Below are 26,279 nucleotides of genomic sequence, written 5' to 3'. Positions count from 1 at the left end.
TTGGTACTACTCACTATTTTCATTAACGACCTTAAGCTTACTCTGTTCCATCATTATCAAATGTGCAGTTCACACTAAACTAGGAAACACATCGGGAAGAATTATAATTCAAAAATCATCTTGACAGACTAGAGAAATGGTCTGGAAAACCTGGGGGTGCAATTAATTAAACACCACAGACAGCCCAGCAGAGAACAATAATAAAATTAAAGATCTGGAATGAATGAGTCTCTGAGAAAAGACTCAGTTGGGCTTGTTTCTTCTACACATAAGACTGAGAGGATATATGAAGGCTTCAATGTTTAAAAGAAAGAAGAATCTGATCTTGCTTCAACCACAATGGATATGGAGAGGTAAGAGCTTTAAGAGAAGGCCATTCTGAGGTGATGCTTCACACTAGAAAGACTACACAAGCATCAGTGAAAACCACGTAAGAGAGAAGACTAGAATCTCAAGGAGCAGTATGAAAATCCAGACTAGCTTTGGAAGTGCCTTTGAACTTCCCAAACAAGGAATACCTTGGCCTGCTCAGAGTTGATCAGAGACCCTGATATCCCGTCCATTGGCAAGTTTTATCATCTACTGCCAGCAAGAAGGTACTGCAAGGAAATTCAAGATTAAATACCTCTAAGCCATTCACAGCTGTGCTGAACTCTATCCCTGACAGTGCACCAGGCTCCTCTTCAGGCCCTGTATTATAAGGAGCTAGAGGCTGCTGTTCCAACTAGTTTAATCCGCAAACAAACAAAAAAACTTAGTAAATATTTCCTGGAAAAAAAAACAAACAAACACCACCTTATAGCTCTACTCTACAAATTTATTTCTCCAAAAGCTTGCTACCTGCTGTGATTAAGCAACAGCCATCCAGAAGTTCACAAACTACTGACTAGGCTTCAAGCAGAAATGCTACTACAAGCATTTGGGGAGGAAAACAGTAACTTTGGCAAACATTAAGACAGCAGATGGCAAATACCTTGGTAAGAATTTGGTCAAGTTTATGTCTGAAGTGCAACAGAACTGTTTAAACTCAGAAAATAAATAATTTTTTTTTTAAATAATCATCTGAAAAATCATGTGTAGCATTGTGCTGGCCTGTAGAAGTAAGCTGGGTCATCAGACTCAGGGAAAGAGCTCAGCTACATGGTTACCAATTACAATTTCCATGGCATCCTGGGGTTCTCTTGGAGCTCTCCCATCCCAGTTTGATCTTACTTAATTTGTTACACCAGATCTCATCCCTAGTTGGCTTAATGGATGCAGTGTAGAGGGTGGGATAAAAAATAAATCCAGATCCATAGCAGTAGGTAACAACAGTCTCAGATGTCAAGGGACAGTGAGACCATCAACAACATCCTAAGACAAAAAGAGACTTAAAAAAAGTGAGAAATATTGCTATCCAGAAAAAGGTATTAAAAATGAAGCATCTGTGCTCTGAGTCATTATAGGCCCGTGACAGATGTGATCTTACCAGCCTCCCACTGTAGCTGCAAATAAAGACCCCTTCTCTTTCTTCTCTCCCGACAAGGATTAATGAGTACTTGGGATAGCTCTCAGACAAGCAAGCAAAGGCTGTGAACCTTTTCCAATGCTGCAATTTATCTTGGGAAGACTATTCACATCACTTTTTCCTCCCCTCCCCGGCCTGGATTATGCTCTGACCTAGCACATTAATCTCCCAAAATAAAATAATAATAATAGAAGAAAAAAAAAAGCACCTGGACATTCGCCAGAAATAAATTAATAACCATCTCAAATAGCCCTGCTGTGCAGGAACAAACTGCTCAACTCCCCTGCCACCCATGTCATTTGTAAGCAAAACTATTCCCAGTTTAGATATCCCCTTAAGTGCCCTGCCTGAGACTTTCTGCAATTAATGATAGTATCTTGTGTCTATACAGTGCCTTTCATCCAAACACTTGCCAGAAAGTTTCTTTATCAAATGCAGATAGCATACATTGCTACCTTTGCCACTGAAATGGAGACACTACTCAGTGGAAGAAGGGATAGCATGACAGGTCTGTGAAGAGTAAAAAAAAAAAAAAAAATTTATATATACGTATGAAAGGGTAACTTGAGAGAAAGTGTAGTGAGAAAGTTTCAAAAGTTAGGCCTGGTCTATGTAAGATTTTGTATGTATTTAAGCATTTTAACTGTTTACTTAAAATAGTTCTTCAATCATCTTGTGTGGCACAAGTAGTTTCAATTTAATATTGTTACTTTTTTGACCCAACTGGAAACCCAAAGAAATCACCACTTGCTTCTTTCTTTCTATCAAGCAGAAATTTGTGCTTCAAAAATATCTATTGACAAAGACTGCTTAGAAAACAAGACTTAGAATAGCGTCAGCCAGCAAAGCAGTTATCTCACTGCTAATACTCGTTCCTTCTCAAATAATGTTTACTCCTCTCTTTCTAGACTTCAATCACTTGCTGGCATTGCCAAACCCCTGCTCAGGTCTGCAATTGTTCAAAAACCAAAACTTACCCAGGTGACTCTCTATCAAAGTTTTAGCAGAGATTTTCTTATTTTTGTCCTTCCACACATTTCTGTCTGTACACGTTGTAAAGGTATCAGATTATCAAAGACAAACATCCATACATCCAGAAGAGAAGAGGCTCTTACCTTTGACTTGACAGCTAGGATGATCTTAGGCAAGGCAACAATTAGGCATTTCAATGCAATGGTGAGATACTTCAGCACAAAGTCCGTGATCCCCACGATCCACATCAGGTCAAAGAAGTCCAGTCTCTCAAGGTTGGGTTTCAGAAATATAAGGCTGAAAGGCATGACAACAAGGTTCAAATACTAATGAGGAGAACCTCACTTAGGCTTCTTGATACCAGCTCTATCCACTGCTGGCCAAAGAAGGCCTAGAAAATCCACTGAACTTCAGTTCAGTGTCCTCAGGGGCAACAGGAATAAGACATGCAAATTAGTCCCATGGTTCCTCTGGGCCTCTTGACTTTGTCTGTTCTTGCCCGTTTCTGCTGAGGTCAGCAGGTTTGCCCACTATCAGAAAACAGGACCTAAAGACATACAAGATCTGTTTTTGAGACTGCAATTTTCAAAACTTATAATCCACAGCAGAAAAGAGCCTCTGGTCTAACCACAGCGCCTTTAGTCCATAGGCTTGCTCTTTCAGGCCTGACTGTGAAGGTTTTTCCCTTGAAGTCTCAGTCATCAGCAGTCTTTGAAGAGGAAAGTCATGGACAACTTAAGACCACCGTGTCTTTCTCCACCGAGGCTGGCTGACTAGAGCTATTTCAGGGGCAGCAGTCTCTAAAGCTACTCGTGCGTGTGAAACAAGCGGGTGACAAAGGAAGCGTGGTATTAGACAGAACTCTGGCAGAAAGGTCAGAACTTCAGAAGGGTCATGCTCCAACAGTGGCTCACTAGGCTGTGTTAGTTAGCAGCTCTTACCTGAACCAAACCTCCAGAAAGGTAGCATCCCTTACATAATGCTATTGACTGCGCTGAACATTTGGCCTTTAAAGAAGGGAAGTCCAGGACAGCACAACTTCATGTAGCCATGGGCAGGAGCTACTGACCTGAGCAGCATGAGGTCTGGACCCTACTCAGACTGAAAAAATAGGATTCCTGTTCAGGATATTTACCTACCAAAGCCTAATGGTAGAAAGCAAAAACTTAAGAAATAAAAATGGAAAGGTAAGATAACCAACCCAGAATGAAAAGCCTGAGCATGAATTTAAAATACTCACAACACTGGCACAGCACAACAGGTAAAATTAAATCCTACAAACAGAAACAGAATCAGAGACTTTACTACTATTCGTGCACTAGAAATGAGCAAAAAGTAAATAAATTAGGAAATGAAAAACAGATGAGAAAGAAACAAAATGAAAGCAGCTATTTCTCACAGGCCTGCCTCGTGCATGGGCACAGGTGCCCACACAGCAAGCAACAGATCCACTAGCCCAAGGATGGCACATCATGCACCACTACATCACTTCCAGGAATGGCACTTTTCAGTGAAGCCATTGCCCAGACTGTTCACGGTTAATAAACTATGCCCTAAACAGTGCATAGGATGGCCCCAAATTGCTGAAACCCTTTTATTTTAGGAGACCTATCTTTTATTTTAAACTGTGCCCATTCATCCGTTTAACCTCAACCTGCTTGCTAAAGCCACGCTCTTTCCCTGTGGTGCAAATAAACTTCCTAAAGCCTTTCTGCCGTACCTCTTTCTCCTCTTCCATTCCCTCCTGCAAACCGCATACGACCCCATAGTTCACTACCTCTCATTCTAACCCACACATACAAGACTTCTCATCTCTCCCTTTTCCTGAAAGCATTTACATGCACTGCTTTCCAGTGATCAAACCCAAAATTGTTACGGACAATTCCAAAGGGTACCAGGGTTGTGGGCCCTTGACTCTTCCACTCAACAGACAGTATTGATGGGAAGAAGCTGAGAAGCAGTGAAGTAAATGAGAGAAAAAAAACAACTCAAGAGCCATCTAGCCACAGCCCAACTGATGCATATGATGCACAGTATATTTTCCAGTAAATATTTTCAGTCTGAATTTCTAAGTCGCCTTCAATGGGACTGAATTTTAATTGGGAAGATAATTGATATGGTTTTAACTAGTAGTATCAGAACTACTTTCTCAACTAACTAGGTTTGATTATTGCTCTGTTTCTTCTTATTTATTCTGCTAAGGTCCCCTTGCTTAAGTATCTTTGCTTCCTATTTGTCATTTAATCCCTCCTTTACAATGAGCAGGGATAGTACTGAGCCATATCCATGGACACTAACTTTTTTGTACCAGAGAACTGCTTCAGTCAGCATTTTAAAGTGGAGACTATCTTAATTACACCAGACTCAGATGCCTCCAAGCCTGAGTACAATGAGGTAAAATACTACTACTTTATCTCCAGTTTATCTCCAGTAACAGACTAAAAGCTGGATAGACTGAAAAGAAAAAATATTACATGAAAAGTCAAAACAGTGGATCAATTTCTTATCTGCTTCCAACATCTGTTCTTTACGTTCAGACACAGTGGTCAAAATGGAAATTTAGAAGTCCAGTTATACAAAAGTATCTGTCCTGCTTTGATATATGAGAAAGTGGCAAGCGTACATGTTTCAAGCAGAAACTGTAGTGTATCATCATAGCTGGCCCATTCAGACCTGGTTATGTCATTTATTGACAGGAGCACAGTCCACTGGTAAAAGTGACACACATTCTTTTCCTCCAATGAAAGCTATTACAAAAACCTAACAAAGACAGCAGACACCTGAAGTCCTTTCTCTCCCTGCTTCCATCATGTACAATGTAAATTTTGCTCACCTGTTGTACAGCTGCTGGGAGCTGAATGTGTAAAGCAAGTAGAAGGTGTTTCCGGTGAGAAAGGCCAGGATCCAGAAGACAACCAATACTGACCTTTTCTCCTGAGCAACAAAAAGAAGCAGAGAAGATAAATTCAAAGTCTCAAGGGTTGCACTGAGCCTCTAACTGCTGAAAAATGCACGACCAACCCAGGAGACACAAATACGCAATTAAGCATTCAGTAATTAGTTATTTACACAGGACTAAGACTCACAAATAGGCTGTGAGACTACAAACAAAAGCAGAAACGGCTCTCACTCACCTAACCTTTTCAAATAAAGCAATTTCAGAGAAATTAATGGAATTACACTGGTGAAAATGATAGCCTTGCTTGCAGAGCACAATGCTCAAAGTTGGGATTTTTCCTGGGACAACTAAGTTCCCCTGATATTTAAAATGCAGCTCGACTAACAGGTTAAAAAGTCAGTTCCATACATTGTACTACAATTCTGAGCTTTCACCTGTCTGGAATGACACTTTGTGAAATGGGTGTTTTACAAATAAATCCATAGTCACTTAGAAGACAGCTTAGCTAAATCGAATATAACATAACCCATCACTATATGCAGCACATACGAATACTATCTGAATACATGAAGATTCCAGGACATGCTTTTTTGATTCAATAAATAATTAAAGGTCAAAAGAAGCGAGAATTTTACTTTTCAAAGCACAAGGAACATTATAGGTGGAAGCTGGAAGACAGAAGATCTTGTCCTGGGTCTTGGTCCAGTGTAATTTTGAAGAGTAAATTTTACTCTTGGGAGGGGAAAAAAAAAAAAACAGCATTTTTTTTTGCAGGCTGATTTATTAAGAATATAGCTCTTTGTAGCTATTCACCAGCCAGGGATGTTAGGTTGAGATTTAAAGCAGAAGTATTAATGGGCATGCTGCTAGAAAGACAGAGGTGAAAAGTGAAAGCCAACAGCAATCTATTACACGATTGTGCAGTTCATCCGTTCGTTTAGCATTGTATCACATTTATTTTACTGCTGCTGGTACATGTACTTATACGCTCGTACCACCCATGTCATTTTGTCAAAAAAGCAGATCTGTTTTTGTGCTTTTAGTGCTGTTGAAGTACCTTGCTGACACTGAAGAAGATCACGATACCTGTAAAGATCTCCTGGTTTCATTACATTCTAAACATATAATCAAGAGAGAATTCTAAAGATACTAACAGGTAATACATTTACAAAATCCTTCAGCTGAACATCTAAATATTAATAAATTCAATATCATTATTAACTAGTGAAATTGGTTTCAGCACCTCTGCTATACACAATGGGAAACTGAGGCATAGAGAAGCTACCAGTGCAGTGCTAGAGGTAGATTACAATCTTCCCAACTTTTCCTCCCTTGCTTTTATTATGACATACTTTCACAAAAGTGCAGAAGGGAAACTATGGGAGAGCATCAGTGGGGAGAAGTAGGCAGAGTAAGTGAGGATTTTGTCACAGTACTCTAGTTCTGACAGATCTGTATACATACAATGCTGTTCAACCCTAGATTGCAAAAGAATTTTCAGCACAGACATTATTTTGTATACAAAGAGCAATGTCGCTTGGAAGCAAAAGAGAGGAAGATGCTGTACTCACCTTCAGAGCAACCTGTTCTCGGAGCGTTGAGTTGGCATATGCGAACGTGCTGGCCATACCAATGCACACAGCAATCCCTGCAGGAAAAGACACTGTTAGAGTACAAAAAGGCCAGGTAGGAGGATCTTCAGTCCTAAGTCATTTGATAAGCATCTTGAGCTTTGAAAAATATTACTGGGTCATATTCTGGATGCACTAGGAGTTAAAATAAACAACTGAAACTGGGAAGTCTGGACTCAAAATACAAATACAAGCTAAACTGAAATGAAGCTGCTGTAGTGAGCACTTGCCACCCAGCCAAATACAGAAGCTCTGTCCTAACAGCAGGCTCTGTGCTGAAAAAGAACAGAAGTGCTGCAAGCTGTGGCTGCACTGTGCAAACAGAAGTCAGCTAGAAGACAGTATTACAGCAGCAGTTCAGCCCATCCTAGATTATAGGGCACACTATCAAAACCATATATATAGGATACCAGGTTTAAACAGCAAGATGTTGCAGAAATGAATCAATGCCTCTTTTGGGGAATGCTGGCAGCTATAAGCAGCATAAACTTAGGCATTATTGGCTTCCCTGTGACAATCTCAGCATACTACTCCCAAAATGAGTAAGGATCCTCAGAAATGCCACACGTAAAACTTCACAGTAAGAGAAGGATTAGATGAGTGGATTTTACTTGACCTCTGAGGGTCTGAAAGTCCCATGAAAGAAACTGGGACAGACATACTCTTCAAGGAACTCTGAAGATCTCGACTGTAAGATGTAACAGCTGATGTTGTTTGGCTTGTTCTCACAACTACCCCTGTTCCAGCTGTACAAGCGTCTCATCCCCATGAGACCTTCTGTGCTACACAGAAGCCTTTGCTAGTCACTAACGTAAGTTCTCTGCCTCTTGTAGGGGGAGATCTGAGTGGGAAGCCTTGGTAACATCCTCAGCCCCTACAGGAATGCCATGGAGAGATTAGGAAAAGGTACAGAAATGATCTCCCACTTGTCAGGATAGGAAACAGATGGGACTAACACAGATGAAAACAGCTTGTGCTGAAAGTCGGGTGAAAGGATGTGGAGCTGGTTAGTTATCCCACACGTTTTAACATGTCCCCTTCATGCTAGAATACCTCTAGACACTGTCACAGAGATAGATACATCAGGCATCACAGCACGATAAAGCTTCCTACCCACCCTCTAATACATTTACAATCCAAAAAGGATATGTGCTTACCAAGCTTATGCTGGAAACACACTTTAGCTGTGAGGATCAAGATGAAAGGAAGTCCCTTCTGCAGCCAACCGATCACAGCTTTTAACTCTGAAAGAGCTGGGGCTGGAGTCCCGGCCTGTTCGTCACTGCCTTCCTCTGCATGCCCGTGGCGGTCTCCCCCAGCCATGTGCAGCAGGGACGAACCCCGGTGATGGCCATGGTGGAAATGATGCGACTGCTGCCGGTGGTGAAACGGGGCTCCTTCCGTACGACTGCTTCCTTCCTCCCTTGGGGTTGGCATCTGAATGAATACTTCCCCACCTCCCGCTGAAGAGCCCAGAACCAAACCTGACTGGAACGGCGTGGCTGTGATGGTACCCGATGGGATACCTGCCAGGCCCGAGAACAGCTGTTGTGGTGAGGACGTTTCAGCCTTTAGACTTTCAAAAACTCCACTTTCATCCACGCTGGTTTCAGAACTGACTGTTTGGCTCCGGTTCCTGCAGTGGAAGGAGATTAAAGAAAAGTGATTAAATGAGTGCCACAGAACTTCTTGGTCTTTTAGACCACTCCCGACTGTATCATTTAAGAGTCCTTCATGCACTGCCAGAATATGTAGGTCTCCAGATAACAGATGCTTTTCACTCTGTTTGCTGTTGGAAAGTCACAGCTGCAGAAATGGAGACCAGTAACCAGACTCCTGAAACAAGATCAGAGTATTTCTAAAGCACTGATCAAGATGCACCAGTTCCTTCATCTGAGGATCAGAGTTCCCAAACACTGCCTTTACTTTTGGAGGAGACATATATACAACACATCTAGTATCAAATTCAACATCTTCAATAACGATTTCAATATTGAAAGAAAACATATATAAAAACATGTAAATTTACACAGTGCAACCAAGACAGGACACATTATATACATACGAATTAATCAAGCTACCTTAGGGAAATGATCTACCTCCAAGATCTTCTATTTAGGGATGATCAATACTTGCCCACTGATGAATAACACAAATGAGAGAGTCAGCTGGGGAAGAGAAGTGTTGCAAGCTGCCTGTGTGTCCCTGTTCCAACAAATATTAATAAGGATGTGTTGATGGATCACAGAAAAAATTGTTTTATTTTGATATTCTCAGCAAAATGGGCACAGAGGTACTCAGTTTACTGGGCACTGGGCAGAATCAGGTCTGGCACTGATTCTTTACTAAGCTTGCTGGATAGATTACAGCCAGATTCCAAAAGAAAGTCTTAAATATCTTCATCCTAATACCAGAAGAAAATATGCTTTCTTCACTTGAATTCAGTCCTGTAGTACTGGAATGAACACATGGAAAGTCTGGACGAAAGACAACAATATATGTAACAGGTAGAAACAACCATTAGGGAGTAAATGCCTGGCAGGCAGCAAATATCTCTCTAATTTGCAAAAGAATAGTAAAGAATAAATAATGTGCAGCAAGAGGCATAGCCCGCAAATAAGGCACGTTGCAGAGCTCCAGTCTCTCTTGGTTTTAAGCCTTGGAGATGTCTAACTTTAGAAACAGTGGCCACAAGCTGAGACAGCACATGCAGGCACATACAGGGCCCTTAACCCTCCCTCTCCCATGGGCTCAAGAACCTCCCCAGGCATCTTACAGGGCACAGAGCACTGCCTTTCATCTGACTCTGGAGATAGCTTCAAATCTCTCTGGGCCGACCTTCCCACTAAGTAAACTCCTAATAAGGCTTTTTATAGCTACAGCCCATTCCCAGCATCTCTCCACAGGCTCCAGCAAGGAATCAAGTCAACAAGATTTGGCACACCTTTCTTTGGTTCAAAATATTCATCAACAGATTTTGAATTTTACACCTAACATTACAACTCAGGGATGTATACACAAGACAGGGACATAATGTGACAGATCTGTACTTACGTCTGGGAACATAACAAACACATTGGGTGGAACTCAGTGTTACAGACAAACACAACAGTATTGTTTGCAACAATACTACCAGGATACACGACTATGCTTTCAGCAGGAAGGAATTAATCAGGCACATATTTAAAAACAAATATACACAGATGAAATTCTGAGTCTGATGAAGTCAACCAAAGTGAAGACCACAGCGTCAGTGGCAAAAGAATTTTGTTCTACAGTTAGAAAACCTTCAGTCACGTTACTGGCATGTACCTACTCTGTTAAAAAATGAAGTATTTATAAAGACCAGTTGATATTACCCTGTGCATCTTTTGCACTCAGTAACAGATACGTACCCTGAATATTTTTAACTGGTCAAACAGATCCCAAAGCGTCTTACAAGTTTGTAGTCTCAAGAAGCTCTACATTGCATATGAGAGGTGCAAAATACATCTGATGTGCTTCTCAAGGCCCAGACTTGCCTGCTGATAAAAACCCGTAGACTGCACTGAGGCTTGGGTGGCATCACACAGAACAAGTTGAAGATGCTTTTCTTTTGCCCTCAAATTAAGAATGGCGCTGTGGTAAAAGTGGTCACGACATCAAGCTTCCCCTCTACCTGTAAAACCACTAAGAAACATTAAGTGACTGCTTATGATCTGGATCTTTCACTTACAATCTCAGCTGAGCCAGAGCAATGAAATTTGTTAGTTCCATCTTTGTCTCAGTAATTAGATTAGTTTCTTCTTTAGAAGAAAAAAAATAAAAAGAAAAAAAGTCAAGCACTAACTCTGGGAAAGCACAAGGGAGTATTTAGTACCAGAACAACAAGAGTGGCAAGCCTCCCTTGCTGATGTTATAATTACAGAAATGAATTAGCAGTATTCTGCTTCTAACTATTCACATACGCAAAGCTAGATACAGATTCTAGGATGATGTAAAGAATCATCCTAAATCGCTATAAAATACTGTGTAACAGAAGTATATACAGGCTCTGTTCATACCGATTGACCCTTTCAGACTGATAGCGCTCAATATCCCTGCAGGACTGTGCCATGGATTGCTCTTCGAGAGCTCTTAGAGCTCTAAAACATCCTGCCTTTACTAAGCCAGCTGTCTCCGTATGTGCCATGCTGGATCATCAAACCTGTAACACTGTTGTTGGCAGCAGTCAATAACTGACATGAAGGAGAAAAGTAAATCTGTCCCTAAACCCAAGCAGAAAGCCTGGCCACATTACATGCACAGGATGAGGAAGTCTATGTTTTTCTCACTTCTGAGCTTTTGTCTTCTAAAACTTACCATGAAACACACCATACGCTTAAATCAGAAGTTTGCCACCTGGAGAGGAAAACGTAGGAAAAAGGAAGGAAAAAGATTTACCTTTCAGGAGGAGCGTTGTCAGTGTTGCTGCTATGCCGTCTCTGCATTTTCCTCAAAACCTTAAAACACAACACGCTCAACATTAACGTTGTAGGTCACCAGTTCTCAGTGTGACTAACAAAGGTCCACAGAGCCAGAGGGCTGTGAAACCCCTTCAGCTAGTGACATGGCTGGAGTAAATCACTGGCTTCTCTGGAAGAGAAGCTTGCAATTGTTATGTAGCACACTTGTGAAGAAGCAACTTTCAAATGGCAAACAGGAGCGCTCACAAACAGGTCTCCAAGTAGGGCAGGCATGAGTCAGATCCCCTTCTGCAGCATGTTGCAGTCACAAGTAGACTACACAGGTATGATGGCATGGTCTCCGACAGGAACTTCAGGACATCTGACAGAGTAGCTCTAGATGTGACATGTGAATCAACATATGCTCTCTGCAAATTAAATGCATTCCTCCTCTTCTGAAGAAACTTCCAGGGCAATAAAGAGCTAAACCGAAGGAAAAAAAAAAGAATGTATAAACATTTTTAATGAAAAAAAATACAATCAAGGCATGACGATATTTTTTTAAACTGGCATCCCCTTCCTTTTAAACCACAGATTGCCATTAGCGAACTCTGCACAATGGCCACAAATGATATCCACATGTGCAAAAGATCACATGTTCTTGTCCCATTCATTCTGAACTGTCAGCAAAAATAAAGTAAGGTCTTGAACAGGAAATAAAAAAGCTTTGAAGTTGTATTAACTTCAGGACCTTTTACTAGGACAAGGACAGAAATTCTTTATTTAGTTATTTAAATCTCTGCTTTCAAGTGGCTAATTTTAGGGCAACAACCTCAAACACATTACATTTTTAAAAATCAAGATCATTCAAAAGCAAAAAAGGACGGAAAACCATCAAGGCATAGCACACAGTACCTGACAAACAGTCTTACACAGTGTAAGGGTATCTCACTTATATAAAACCTGAAGCACGGGCAATTTTTGCAAGTGATTTGTGCACATTGCTACAGGTACATCAAAGAAGATTTAGAAAGAGATCGTTTAAATACATAAATCTGATCCTACTCAACTTTAGACTGAAATAGCTACTGAATAAAAATGTAAAAGACTTTAAATACTTCCGGATATCAAAAGCGGTAACATTATTTATAGCATTTTATATGGCATGAATCCATGTAATTCGTGTATATATGAGTATATGTATACATAAATAAGTGTGCAGCCCTGTATCCATAAATCACACAGCTAAACTGTATTGAACTTTTAAAAGGATGACAAGAAATGTTAATGTTTACAAAAAAGAGAAAGATGCTTGGCTTGCACCATCTGATCTTCAAGACTCTCATCAAGTGGGCTGAACTGGGACAACACAGGATTTGAGTCGTAGGTGATAGAAAATGTCAAGCTTTTAATATGAGACACCAACTTCAGACATCCCTTTGACAGTCAATATAAATATACACATGTAAATAAAATACACACAAGCAAATAAAAATTTGGGACAATCACATATGGCAGGAAGAACGTAACTTTTAACGCATTTTATGGAGAAGATACAGGTAGCCACCGAGAGTACCAGAACTCTAATTCTCACCAAAATTTTCGGATACCATAAGTTACCAACACTCTCCTAAATAAGAATTTTGATCTTGTAACTTCAAACTATTTTTTAATCTCTAGATATATGTTTCAATTTAGGTTGTGTTTTCAGGGCCGAATTTTGTTTTACAAGTATTTGTAAGTTTCATAAAATAAAAAATATATATGAGACTTCTCTCCCAGATTTTTTTTAGGGCTGCCTTTGTATTGACAACACATAGTTCTCCAGGGAGCTTTTACATTTTCCCTGCGGTGTTATCTAATCCTGACCTGACAGTATCTCCGTTGACTGAGTATATAATTTTATCTCCCTTTTAACCAAAACAATAATTAAGATATGGTTAAACGGTCAAGGCTCCATGCCTTCACCCATGCAGACGAAGCTGTCCTACCTATGAACAATGCTGGGGTCACTGCTTATAAAGAAATCTGTCAGCCTTCCCAGGCTACAAGCTGAGCTGAAGTCAGTGCAGAGATAACTTTGAAACTTGGAAAATGCTTCACTCCCCTCCAAACCATTAGAAGTCTACTAGACTGCAATATGGGGTGAAAACAGCTTTTAAAATGTCACACAACTATGTGGGGAAAGACGTTCTTTTGTCATCAGTTATTAAGGGGACTGTGACATTAATGTTAAGTACTAAAGACATGGGACTTCATAAGATGTAAACTTATGTATTACATCCAGAAGTCCCACAAATTTAAGGTAGATATGATTTAAGGGGACATTGTTCCAAAAGGCACTCAGCTTCAGTACCGAATGATTACATTTTCTCCGGATTAGGGGTTTTCATCTTTCACCAGTTGGACACTTTGACAGTACCTGAACAACAGGTTTAACCAGAGGTGTAAGGTGCCACAGTGGGAGACAGGGCAGCTCAAGAGGGTGCGAACACCTTCCGCACCGAGTCCTTCAGATACTCCAGACACGGTCCAACTTGCAAACTCATCACAGGGCCTCCAAGCCAGCTGAGTGTAAAGCACCTGGATCACAGCGCTCAAACAGGCGCACCTGTAAGAAGCACACACACAGAATCATTTTCACCACAGCACAGAGAGTTTCACCTTTCTGTCTCCTCGGGAACGGCAGCGAGGAGCAGCACCTCGGTGCTGCAGTCCCTGAAGGCTCGCCACCCAACGCGGCCGCTCTCCTCTGGGATCACCACACCGCCATTCCCCGGGCACCTGCTGGGCTGCGATCAGCCTTCGTGACGTGCATGTAAGAAATAAATTAATATACATGGAAAAGCATGTACATAGAGAGATTAAACCCATATAAATGCTATAGTATATAATACCTACAGACGTATGCCTATAAATACAGCTGTATGCATACACGCGTACCCACAGGCCAGGCCTTTACCTCCCAGCTGGGCCGGGGATCGAAGAAGCAGGTACCTGGGGATTGAGGAAGCAGGTACCGGGGGCTGAGGAGGCAGGAACCGGGGCTGAGCTCCGGGCCCCGCAGGCCGCAGCCCGCTCCCCGCCGAGCGGCCCCGGGGCCGCCCTGGCGCTGCGGCCGCGCCCCCTCAGCGCACGCCCGGCCGCGGCTTCCGCCTCTCCGCCGGCGGAAGCGGCTGGGCCTCACCGGGGGGCTCCGCCGTGCCCGCCGCCCTCCCCGCTCCCGGCCTTCCCCGAGCCGCAGGCGGGGATGCGGGGCCCGGCCCGGTGCTGCCGTGGCCCGCGGGCGGCGGGCGGCTGAGCGCCATGGTGCCCTGCGGGGCGCTGCTGTGGCGGCGGCTGCTGCGGAAGCGCTGGGTGCTCGGCGTCGTCTTCGGGCTCTCCCTCGTTTATTTCCTCAGCAGCACCTTCAAGCAGGTCAGTGCTTCCCTCCCCGGCCGCGTCCTGCTGGGGGGGGTGTGGGACAGAGCCCCCCCCGGAGCGATTGGGGAGCCCCTGCAGCGCTGCCCTAAAAGTCCGGGGGCATTGCTAAGAGGGGAGCTTTGAAAAGCTCGGGGTTTAACCAAGTGCCGTGGTTAACAACAGCAGTGTTTTGGAACCTGGCCTGGAAGAAAATCTTGCAGGGACTTGATCTGCTGCGCTGTTTTGTAAGCTGTAATTCCCCTAGCAAAGCACTCTGCAAAGAAACATGTGCATCTACAACTATTTAATACACTACGTGCCCCTTCTGTAGCTACAGTGACTGAGCCCAGCTGTGAAAGATGAGCCTGTGGTGAGCTTGCATCCCCTCATTTTACTGGGTTATGTTGTTCTTATGCTGTGTGTAGCAAAAGAAAGCAAGTAGTATGTTGCGTGCTCCATTGACATTTGAGTTTCCTGCGCCGTGGAATTTAAAACTGCTGGGTATTTTTAAGGAACGCGTGCGTTTGGTTGCATTGCTGCCTTTCCTTGCAGGAAGAAAGGACGGTGAGAGATCGCAACCTCCTCCAAGTGCAAGAGCACGAGCAGCCGATCCTGTGGAAGGACCAGTTCAGCTCAGGGAACAGCAGCCATCTGAGCAACCAGTGCAGGAATTCTGTTCAGGGGAAGCTCCTCATCACAGATGAACTGGGTACGCTTAACACCAAGAACTGGTTCTGCGTATTGCGGTGCTGAATGCTCTTGCCTCTCTGCTGCTGGGGCTTCCAAGCAACAACTGCTCCTTATTAGTGCTTTGTTACTGTAGAACCGCAGCTGTTGGCATTGCTATGGTCAGACTACGTCAGTTTTGCTGTGGCTGCAGACACTGCTGATCTGATTTTGTGCACAGCAGGCTTGGGTCCAGCTGAGGCACAGTACCTTGCGAGCATGGCTGTACTGTTCGCAGGACAACCTCAGATTCAGCAAACCCCAGCTGCCTTTACACTGTACCTAAACCTTGGGTCCTGCTGAACTTAGTGTGGTTGCTTGCAGAGCTGCTTGTATCTCCCTGCAGTGTGTTCCTACTGGCAGGTGTGTTAGGGAGACCTGACTGGCCTTGCATGAACGCAAGTCAGGATTGGTGTAATTAGTGCTCAGTCACAGCTAATAAGCTCATCTGACCCTTGTAAACCCAAGGATATCTCTGCTGCAGGTTCTCAAGTTAACTACGTGTTCTCAGTGTGTGGAACCTTTCCTGCCGTGGACAAGTGTTTCTTGTTGCTCAAGCACTGGGCTGTTCTTAACCAGGAATGAATGGCTGTAGGAAAAATCATCACATCTTTTGTGACTTATGTAAATATTAAAATTGAGCACTGCCTGAGTTAACACTCACTGATGATTCACCAAGGTCTCTAAGATCAGTGATATCTTCCACAGTCTAACTCTGTGGTAGTACAACTTCTATAAGGCAATACACTCTGGTTATACACTATTAAGGGTTCCTAGAAACAGTGAGTGTTACAGCTCCTCTGTGTGGATTAATCAGTCTCTTCATCATAGTGAACTGTAAAGAGAGTTATCCAGATAACAGGCTAGTTAAAAGAACATGTCAAAGTCTTTTTCCAGTACAATCACCACGCTTGTCCTTTCCCCTTCCACTCATAACAATAAACTATACTAAAAAGAAATAAGAACTAGAATATTAGGCATTTAAAGAATGATGCTATATATGCTATACTAATGTAGGTGCATAACAGTTGTGCAGATAACACCAGGCTGCTGTAAAACTCAGCTCCATGTCCACGTGCCATGTTGAAGAATTGCTACTTAGGACTTCAGTCAAATTGAGGACGATCACAAACTAAATGATAAAACTATCAAGTAATCTGTTTCTCCCTATAGCATTTCTATGGAATGCATAAAGGAATGTAAAAATGTATAAAGTCTTCACAGTTCTTACTGTTGTTTTTGTTTTTCAGGCTACATCTGTGAGAGGAAGGACTTACTGGTCAATGGCTGTTGTAACGTCAACGTGCCCAGCACAAAGCTGTACAGCTGTGACAGCTGCCTCCCCAACGGCTGCTGTAGTGTGTATGAGTACTGTGTTTCCTGTTGCCTGCAGCCCAACAAGGTGCACAGACTTTCTTTGGCTTTTCAGGTGTTCTCAGTTGGTCGGGTTCCTTTGTGGCTAAAAACACTTGTTTGTCAGGAGCTCTTTCCTTAGAGGAGACAATTCCTTGTCTTGGAAGGATGAGAAAAGCCTGCAAGGAATATGTGGCAAGCTATAAATAAAAGCTTTTTTTAAAAAAATCCATCCTTCTCCACTTTTGAAAGGAGGAAGTACTGGGAACTCTGCAGAGTATTTCAACTTCAGTGGAATTACAATCGCTGAAGGGAAGCGATTGTAGAAAAGCTGTTACAGACAGTATCAGTTCTGTGGTTAGTACTTTGTGTATTCAGTTAGCCAAGCACAGTGTAAGGCTCCTCTAGATTCTCTTACTACTGGAGTTTCATGATGTTGACCTTTCAGTGCTCCTTAAAACATCCAAGGGGAGTTACTTGCTATTCCTCTGAAGTTTGAGCTGTGTAGATTAAGGTGGGTTTTGATTACTCTTTGTTGAATTAAAGTCTTATTTTGTTGTTCTTCTGCTATTTTAGCAACACCTTCTGGAGCGTTTCTTGAACCGGGCAGCTATTGCTTTCCAAAACCTCTTCATGGCAGTCGAAGATCGTTTTGAGTTGTGTCTGGCGAAATGTAGGACTTCATCACAGGTAAGCCACTAGTACATGTCCAGGGCTCAAAAAAGGAAAAGTGCCCTTGGTTCTAAGAATAGCTGGTCTGTCTTGTTTGCATGCATACTGGCACTTCCTCAAACTCTGAAGCTATAGCTGAGAGCTCATCTGAGGGCAATTTTCTGATTTGTAAGGTGAAATAGTAACAACAGTAAGTGAAGACCAGAGCATACATTTACAGCAGGATGGATCGGTTAGTGTGTCTTTAGAAAAGAGGTGCTAAACTGAGAAGACCCGCTGAGTTTAATGACTGGTGAAGATCTCATAAGGATGAGACCAATGTGACTTGTTTCTAGTGGCTTCAGAGATGCTATTTACCTGCTGTTTTGTTTCTAGCTTTACCATCTGCAGCTATCTGCATAGCCACTCAAACAAAAGGTGTGTTGTAATATTTTTTTGCTTTTTAAGAAGAGGTGAACTTCTGTTACCCATTACAGATGCAGTGATTTTTATCAGAAGTTTTGGTCTAAGTGAGCATTGGACCTCTTAGAAAATGCAGACGGACATGTCACGCAGCTTGATTACTTAATATATCTAAAGGGATGAGTTGCAAATAAAGGCTGTAGTTCCAAATGTCTCCAAAGCTATTTTTACCCACAGTATCTGATCTCTAGTTTTATCTACCAAAATCAAAAACTTTTTCAGGATCGAGCACAAATTTTCAGGAGCAATTTCATGCCTTGCTTGCTTAGGACACTTTATGGTATCACAGAATGGCTGAGGCTGGAAGAGACCTTCTGGAGGTCATCTGGTGCAACACCCTGCTCAAGCAGGGCCACCTACAGCCAGTTACCCAGGACCATGACTGGATGGCTTCTGAATATCTACAAGGAGGCAGACTCCGTAGCCTCTCTGGGCAACCTGTTCCATTGCTCAGTCATCTGTACAGTAAAGTGTTTACTGATGTTCAGAGGGAACCTCTTGTGTTTCAGTTTCTACCCATTGCCTCTTGTCCTGCCACTGGCCACAACTGAAAAGAACCTAGCTCTGCCCTATTCAATTTCCTAAGCATAGGTAACTCTTTGGTATGCTGAATATGATCTCACTTAACTTGGGTAGTCTTCAGAAAATGAATTTCTGGTTATGGTTCAACATGAAACTGCTATAACTTAGCAGCTGTGTTCATGTATGCTGGGACTGCAGTGTTGTTTGACTCCAGAAGAGTTTGGGAGCTCTTTTGCATACACAAACACTCTGGGTTTTGACCCTCAGCGAAGGGTTGTATTGTTCCAATATGTGTGTATTGTTAAGGATTCTCCTCCTCTCCCCAACAGAGCGTGCAGCATGAAAACACCTATAGAGATCCAATTGCAAAATACTGCTATGGCGAATATCCCCCCGAGCTGCTGCCTGTTTGAAAGCTGCGTGATCTAAACAACAAGGGGAAGGAACTGGAGACTGGGATCCAAAAGCAAGACAACAGCTGTTGCTTTACAAGAGCCTCGGTGTAAATAGTTTATGATGTTTCTGGCGGCAAACCCAGGAGGTGTACAGTGTAAGCAAGGGACTTAAGTTCTGTGGACTTGAATCTTGCTTTTTTCAGTTGATGTTATGCACCTGCTTTAGAGCACTGGAAGGGCGTTCTTTGAGTAATTCTTACAACAGCTAGTGCTTTAGGATGCATGGAGTGGATCTATGAAATATCATAAGAAAAAAATCTAATGTAGTTTCGCAGCTGTACCTGTAGGTTGAGTTGTCTCTGCAGTCCAGAGACTTTCCAGAATGACAGTAATAATGAGAGGATTCTTGCTTTTAGAGGGTAAAGCATGCCTGTTGTGCTTCTTTTTCTGGAGTACTTTTCTGATATGCATGGTGTATGCTACATAGGTAATTATGAATTATTTATTCAATTTATACGGATTACTAGCTGAAAGTATTGATGCTTTGCATAGCTAGTTGTTGATGCCTTTCAGTCCTTGTTTCTTTCTATCAGGTCGAAAGGATATTTTATATCCTGACTAAAATGGGTTGGTGTTTTTCCTCCTTAGTAAAAAGGATTTTTATTGGGATTCATTGCTGTAGAGCTTATGTTCCTCTTAGTGAATTTAAAGCATTCAGAACTCCAATGGAGTTGTTACTCTGTCAAAGTCCCATAGCATGAGAGAAGAGCAGGGATCTGCCCAGGATGGGACGTTTGTCTGTAAGTGCTTTCCTTAGTACTCTGCGAAGGTTTCCTCGAAGAGGAGTCTTAGCCTTGTAAACAGCTCTCTGCTAGTCCCCTTTTTCACAGGAAGCACTGAAAATTTAGTTGCTTGAACTTGTTCAGGCCTTGGTAATTCAATTATACTTTGCTCCTGGTTGTGCAGGAGGCAAAAGGGTGGAGTTGGTCTAGGATCCCAGTTTAATGATGTCCTTGTACACAAAGTAATTATGGTAGAATGTCAGAACGTGGCGCAAGCCCTCTGAGGACAACTGTGTTGCATGAGTTCAGTTAAACCATCAGGGTATTTTGACTAGCTGTTTGACATGCTTGCAATTCTGAAATTTCAGCCTGATCAGAATGGCAGTAGAGCAGGGTTGGTTCTTCCAGTTTCCTATAACTCTAAAATCTCAGTTTGTTTCCCTCCTAAGTAAGGCTGCTCAATACAGGTAGAAAACCTGTAAGATGTTGACTAAATTTGTGCTCTCTCCACATGTTGCTATGTGAAGCCCAAATGCTAGACAAAACTGGGCTGTTCTTTTCTATGCAGAGCCTCATTTCCCTTGTTTTTGCCCTAGCCATCTCCGTCCAGCTAGGGCACTTCTGATTTTGACTTTATGTATGCTTGTTTAAACTGATACTTCCTGTTCCCTGACTGAAATAAAACAATCTACAGAGGCTTTATTAGGAAAAAACAAGCACAGTGGCAAAAGATATCCGTACAATGCTATTGCAGGATATTCTCATGTGCGTCTAGTTAAAATTAGATGTGATATAAACAAGTGTTATCAGCCATCTGATAAAATACACTTGCATTGTTTTTATTGTTCTTTCCCAAAAGTCATCAAGTGAGATAATGATTCCCATCAGCAGATTCTCTTGAAAATCCTGTTTCTGCAAAAGCTTTAGTGTTAGCAGTTTATCCAGCTGGAAATTTGTCTCCCCTTTGCTGCCATCCTATGGCAACTTGCTGCAGCAGACATGGTGCAGTGTGAAGGCACGGTGTGAAATACTGTCTTGAGAAGGTAGCAGAGGTTACTCACTTCTCTTTTCAGGGTTAAACAGAATCTTTGCCCCTGTTCCAGGATTTTATACCTGGCTTTCTCAGGAAAGACCATCAGGTTGGTACTATCTTTCCTACTGAGAAGTACGCCAGCACTTCATGTTGTTGCACTAAGATCAAGATACTGATGGAAAAGAATGAAAGAAGAAGCCAACTTGTTATTAATTCTTTAGCCGGTGATACCACTGCTTGAAGCAGTAATTGTGAGAAATCATAAGAACCAACCTAATTCAGGGAATGTTAGTAGGTATTCCTGGCCCCTTTCTCTTTCAGAGAAACAGGATGTGATCAGAAATGCATTGTGACCATTGTCCATTCACTGGGACAGAAACTGTATTTTCCCTCCCTGGTTGTCAAGCTGTTCAAATTGTCTATGCTATATGTTAAATCATTAAAAATGTATGTGTTCCAAAATAGTGCCTGTACTCGTGTCTTTTCTCGAGCTACAATGCACCTGTAGTAAAATGGAGACTTGAAGAATGCAGTGGAGTAGAGAGGGACACTGAACTTGAATAAGTGGAATAAAGGCAAGGAGGTAGAGGCAAATGGGAAACTTCTCACTTCAATTTCAGAAAAGAGCATGCTTCTCTCCATGGTGCACAGAAAAAACCTGGGCTTTTACAAAAACTGGACCAAGCAGGGAATGGAATGCAAAGGATTGCTTCTTGCCTTGAAGATATGGTGAAAAATGTCAAATCTGTACTTCCTAGTAATACTTCTCTGTGGTTTTAAGTGATGTCCATCCCTCTTGCAAAAAAAAGCCTGGTGATTCTGTGGTTGTCAGTGACTGGCATCTCCTTTCTATTTGTCAGCTAAGAGATCCAGGTTGTTGACTTATCTTTGGCAGCAGATTTAATGAGAGCACTTGATGGAGTGACTAGCTCTACTTATCTGCGCTGGGGTCAATGCTGGGGATAATCGAATGGGTTGTGTACTCCATTTCTGTAGTTTACCAGAATAATAATGCTAGTGAAAAATGGTAGCAGTTCACATCTGATAAGGAGCTGGTATAGTATTTGGCTATACCAATTTGGAAACAGTAAGCTGTGGCAGAGGGGCAAAGCAGTGTCTGTTTTGGGTGTTTTAGCTAAACTTGAATGTGAGCCATTGGCCTTGAAAAAACCTGCTGTACTGCTCCACAAGGGTGGTATATGGAGAACTGGATTAAAAATTCCTGTTGTGGTGAACTGCAGTTTTGAAAAAGTGAAAGAAAACTTCTGGCTTGAGGCCAGTGCCAAACAGTTGAATTGTGATCATGGATTCTGTATTCTCAATCTCAGTCATTGTAGTTGCAATTCATCACTTTATCTCCTGCAAGTGTTCGGGCTCTAATCACTTGGAGGAGTTTCTAACAAACTATGTGAGGATTAATGAATTGTCAGTCTCCAAAACATAAAGCACTAAGCACAGCAAATCCTGAACAAGAGTCTTCGTTCTTATGCACTTTCAAAAAGCAAACGTTTTTCTGACTGCCCTTGTCATTTAGCTGGACAAGCTTGAGCTTTAGGATTTGTTTTGTCTTGTGCTTGTCACTTAAACTGCAAGCACACTAGTTCCTTTAACCTAGCACCATAATGTGATATTTGTTCTTCAGTTATTCTAGTCAAGGAGAGGTGGGGGAGGAGATGAAAAGGAATTCTCTAACTCAGCAAGTTCCACAGAAACGGAGTTCAGCAAATTATTGGTGCTTTAATAAGAGTCCTCTGCATTTCTCTACAACCCGAGGCAAACAACTTCACATAGAGGAGGGGAAAAGTGCCAGCTTTAAAACCTGCAGGGAGCAATGGGAAAGTACTTAGGTCTTAATTTTTGATCCACATCTGATTAAAAAGGCAGTTCCATCTAATATTTTCAGTTCAAGAAGTCTGACTTGTAGCAACATGCATGTTGTCTACATGATGATTTACATTTTTGAAGCAGTCAGGTGACAATAGACTGTTTTCTTAGAAATCATTGTCCTTAGTAGTTTAGAGATATAGATCTTAGTTCAGAATTCTCAAGGTGCCTTCAAACTGAAGCACATTTATCGCTGTGATCTGCTGTTTTACCATCAGTAAAACAGCACAAAGTTGCAGAGTAAAGGATATAATGAGATTAATTCTGTCTGAAAAGGTTGTATTGTAGAAACTCTTCTAGCGTGTATTTTGGTTAAAATAATTACGAATTACAGTTGCAAAAGGGTTTGGAGGCAGGTGTTAGTTCACCTGTGGTTTTGCATGGGTGAGATTACAGTTAAGCAGTTTCTATTAGTAGTGGTTGAATTTAGGACTAGCACCTGATTTTTTGCCAGCTTAATTAATACTCCAATAAAATCCAGCTCCAATTTATCCAGTATGTTTTCTGTCTTTCTGCATGCACCTACAGAGTAAGACTAGTGGGAATCAAGGTGAATGCAAATCAGGTGCCAGCTGAATGCATTCTGTTCCTGTTCCACACAAGATCTGTTCAGATTTTAAATTTCTTGGAGCAAGAAGATGGCTCTTGTAGATTCTACTACTTCTGGCCACGGCTTCACATGAAACATTTAACGTAACTATTGAAACGAGTAGTACTGTCTTCCATATATGTATGAATTATCACCATTTGGAGAAGTGGGTTACAGTGGGGTAAAAGTCCCAGGTGTCTAGCCCGTGTAGCATCCTAAGCTGTTGATGCCGTCATATGCATAAAAATGCATACATTAGTTGTGTAAGGTGACACTGGTTATGCTGCATCCACATCTTCACAGTGAAAAATGCAAATGATTTGCAAATTACAGTTATAGGGCTGCTCAGTAATAACTTTCAAAGTTGTGCTGAGGAAATAAACGTGTTCATACCTGGTCCTAATTTATCTAAATCCCTAATGCTTTAAGAGGCACATTAAATTTAAAAAAAAAAAAAAAGGCAATTCTCTGTGGTAGTTATGAGTAAGCAAAGGTAACACACCTCTTTTCATTTCTTTATTTCTGGTTTGTATGCTTAAGTGCTTCTGTCAGCCTCCCAGCTTGGCTTTTGGTCGCTCGTCTCAACCAGTGTAACGGCGAGGACCAGCCAGCAGAGGTTACCACAGCATTTGGATAAAAGCTGGCGTCAGGCTGGCAGATGGCCCTCAGAGCTGCATTGCACTCAGCGTGAGGCAGGAAAGCCTAGAACAAAAGTCACTACAGTGCTCCAGGAAAACGCGTGGTGTGACCTGTCTGGAATCACTCCTGCACCTCGGGCCGTGGGCTGCCAAACCCAGAAAATGGACTCAATGGGGAGGGCTGCCTGGGTTTTTGACCTGTTGGGCACTCGTGTTTTTGCTGCGTGCTTTGCAGGAAAATAGCTATGGTAATGCGGGCAACCTGAGTGATGCCCACTGTGCTAAATATTAATTAAAAAACATCTGACCGTCAGAGCAGAGGCAGCTGGAGGCAGGCGCCGGGCCATGGCCCTGTCACGGAGGCACCACACAGGCCTGCCCCGCCCCGCCCCGCTTCCCGCCTTTTTCCCCTCACTCTCGGGCGGGACGAGGCGAACCGGGCCCCGGGATGGAGGCTGTCAGGCAGGACCGGACCCTCCGACCGGCTTTCTGCCGCTCATGGAGCTCTGTGACCGGCTCCAGACCACCGAGCGTCCTCTCCCCCTCTGCGCGACAGTGCGGCCTGCTGGTTCCTCCATGGCAGCTCTGACTGGAAAAAAACCAGGTAAGGCAGCGTGCCCTTTCAGCGGTGTCTCGGCAGCTTGAGGTCTCACAGAGACACACATCAGCAGCGCTCTAACCTGTGTCAACACTGAGGTGCTGCTTTATTTCAAAAGTATTTTTGTTTACGCTCACTTGGAAGTAACCCCGGAGTGACTGGCTACAGCTGAACCAGCCTGCTGTGGTATTTTGGTTCAAACGAGCCCGTAAGCCCGTATTTTGAAGTGGAATTAAGTGTTGACCTCCCTGCTCTCCCATTGCATCTCTGGTGCACCAGGAGCAGGCCGCGTGCTGCAGGGTGTGAGGCAGGCAGCTCGGTGCTGCAGGAAACCGAGCGCCCCAGCCCCTCACGGCTCTGTTTTCCTCCTCCCTTTTCCCAGCCGCTCACCACAGAGAGCTCTGTTTCTGCTTTTTAACCTTCCACCACCCTAAACCTGCTTTCATTTTTCTTCTCTCAGCTCGCTGGCTGCTCTAGTTTCTCACGATTTTTTTTTCCCCTCAAGGCCCTTGTATCTTTTCTCCTTTTCCCTGTGTTGCCTTGGATCTGTCTCAGCTGCAGTTATTGAAGGTTGCAATGGAATAGCAGAAATCCTCACTCCTAGAGGAAATGTTGCTTTTCTAAGTAAGAAAAGGTATTGTAGTACTCCCTCTTGCTTTTGAGGCAAAAGGATATCCTTCTAATGGAGGAGGCTCCATTTTCAATTTCTCTTCAGCGCACTTTAATCTGGTGCTAGCTGTAGCTTTCAACTCTGGGTCCACCTTTGCTTTGAATATTTATGCAAACTCATAGTATCACAGTTGCAATACATGTTAAAAAGCATACCACCACCTAACCAGAGTTTTGGGCGATAAAACTGGTGCTCTCCCTGGCACCCATGCTGTCAGCTGGTCTAGGAAGCAGAGCATGAACTTTGCTGCGTTTGTCCCTGGGAGCTCACGTCTTGGAGCTGGTTCCCACTCCGCAAACGCATCTCTAATATATGGGGTTTTGCTTTAGTAAGCATACGGTTACTTTTTTTAGAATCACTCTGTTTGAAAGTTACTGAAAACTGGTAGAAAGCATTCTGGTAGAAACCTTCACTGAAGAAATCATTTGGCCTAATTATGATATCCTGCGTTGCTGCCAACAGCATGTGAGGCTTGTTTACAGGATAAATATGGCTTATGAAAAAGGAAAGTGTACACGCTATCTGGTCTCAATCTTTCATCACGAAAGGCTTATATTTAGCATTTGTTGTAATGCCAAAATGTCACCAGCATTGGTAATACATTCGTTTTAGTAGTTACTTAATTTTTTTCCGTTATCTCAAAATGAACCCTGATGAGTTGAACTCATGGACCTTCATCTCACCGCATGAGAGTCCAGCTCTGTGCTGAAACGTAATTCCACAAAAATTTATGAACAATGATCTCCTTTGCTTAGTGACACGTATGAAGACTAATTCTCAGTGCTCAACACGCTTTTTTTCCTGTCTTGCTAGTCTGTAAATTGAAGCTGGGCTCTGTCTGGATCATGCATATTCCTACTGATGAAAGATTTGCAGTTGGAAGTGAGATGATTTAGTGATGATACGTGATCACAAACAGCGGTGTTAAATGCTACAAGTTCTAACCCCAAGTGTTCAGCAGTTGCAAGTGAGGTCTGCTTCTCCCACCATAATTAATTTAAAAATAAGGGAGAAATTGTATTTTTTTATTGTCTGAAGATGGAGTACTGAAGTTGCAGAGCTCTTAAGTTCCTCTCTACTACTGTAGAGGTCTCATTTTCCCTTCTTGTGTAAAAAATTA

General features: G+C 42.6%; 3 protein-coding genes across 7 annotated transcripts in view; 2 read left to right on the top strand and 1 right to left on the bottom strand.

The window, feature by feature from the left end:
- The window catches only part of RNFT2 (ring finger protein, transmembrane 2), a 31,193-nt gene extending 16,623 nt beyond the window's left edge, over nucleotides 1-14,570 (bottom strand). For 2 of the 4 annotated variants that reach the window (XM_080559601.1, XM_080559602.1), the window contains exons 1-7: nucleotides 14,396-14,535; nucleotides 13,856-14,044; nucleotides 11,432-11,916; nucleotides 8,167-8,645; nucleotides 6,950-7,026; nucleotides 5,313-5,413; nucleotides 2,623-2,776 (exon numbers count right to left, since the gene is read on the bottom strand). In XM_080559601.1, coding sequence (XP_080415727.1) covers nucleotides 2,623-2,776; nucleotides 5,313-5,413; nucleotides 6,950-7,026; nucleotides 8,167-8,645; nucleotides 11,432-11,514 — 894 coding nt within the window. In that variant the 5' untranslated portion in view covers nucleotides 11,515-11,916; nucleotides 13,856-14,044; nucleotides 14,396-14,535. Of the gene's footprint in view, nucleotides 1-2,622; nucleotides 2,777-5,312; nucleotides 5,414-6,949; nucleotides 7,027-8,166; nucleotides 8,646-11,431; nucleotides 11,917-13,855; nucleotides 14,045-14,376 lie in introns of all 4 variants that reach the window. The other 2 variants (XM_080559599.1, XM_080559600.1) reach the window with 2 other exon arrangements.
- On the top strand, nucleotides 14,550-21,242 carry SPRING1 (SREBF pathway regulator in golgi 1). The gene is made up of 5 exons (XM_080559607.1): nucleotides 14,550-14,850; nucleotides 15,388-15,544; nucleotides 16,812-16,963; nucleotides 17,491-17,604; nucleotides 18,900-21,242. Exons 1-5 carry the CDS (start codon nucleotides 14,740-14,742, stop codon nucleotides 18,981-18,983), a joined length of 618 nt encoding a protein of 205 aa, XP_080415733.1. The 5' UTR covers nucleotides 14,550-14,739; the 3' UTR covers nucleotides 18,984-21,242.
- A 127-nt stretch (nucleotides 21,243-21,369) lies between these two features.
- The window catches only part of LOC308179437 (uncharacterized protein), a 131,272-nt gene continuing 126,362 nt past the window's right edge, over nucleotides 21,370-26,279 (top strand). For both annotated transcript variants that reach the window (XM_080559603.1, XM_080559604.1), the window contains exon 1: nucleotides 21,370-24,495. In XM_080559603.1, the coding sequence (XP_080415729.1) occupies nucleotides 24,237-24,495 (259 nt within the window). In that variant the 5' untranslated portion in view covers nucleotides 21,370-24,236. The remainder of the gene's footprint in view (nucleotides 24,496-26,279) is intronic.

This window comes from Anser brachyrhynchus (assembly GCF_964034855.1).
Source record: "Anser brachyrhynchus genome assembly, chromosome: 17".
Classification (NCBI taxonomy): domain Eukaryota; kingdom Metazoa; phylum Chordata; class Aves; order Anseriformes; family Anatidae; genus Anser; species Anser brachyrhynchus.
Note: the sequence above shows the minus strand (reverse complement) of the source record. Positions and strands in the feature narration are given on the sequence as shown.

What these genes read in the sequence shown, in the direction of transcription:
- SPRING1 (XM_080559607.1), top strand. Translation starts at nt 14,740, where the DNA reads ATGGTGCCCTGCGGGGCGCTGCTGTGGCGGCGGCTGCTGCGGAAGCGC. An exon ending in TCAGCAGCACCTTCAAGCAG is followed by an intron (nt 14,851 to 15,387) that starts GTCAGTGCTTCC and finishes CTTTCCTTGCAG; the next exon opens with GAAGAAAGGACGGTGAGAGA. An exon ending in CCTCATCACAGATGAACTGG is followed by an intron (nt 15,545 to 16,811) that starts GTACGCTTAACA and finishes TTTGTTTTTCAG; the next exon opens with GCTACATCTGTGAGAGGAAG.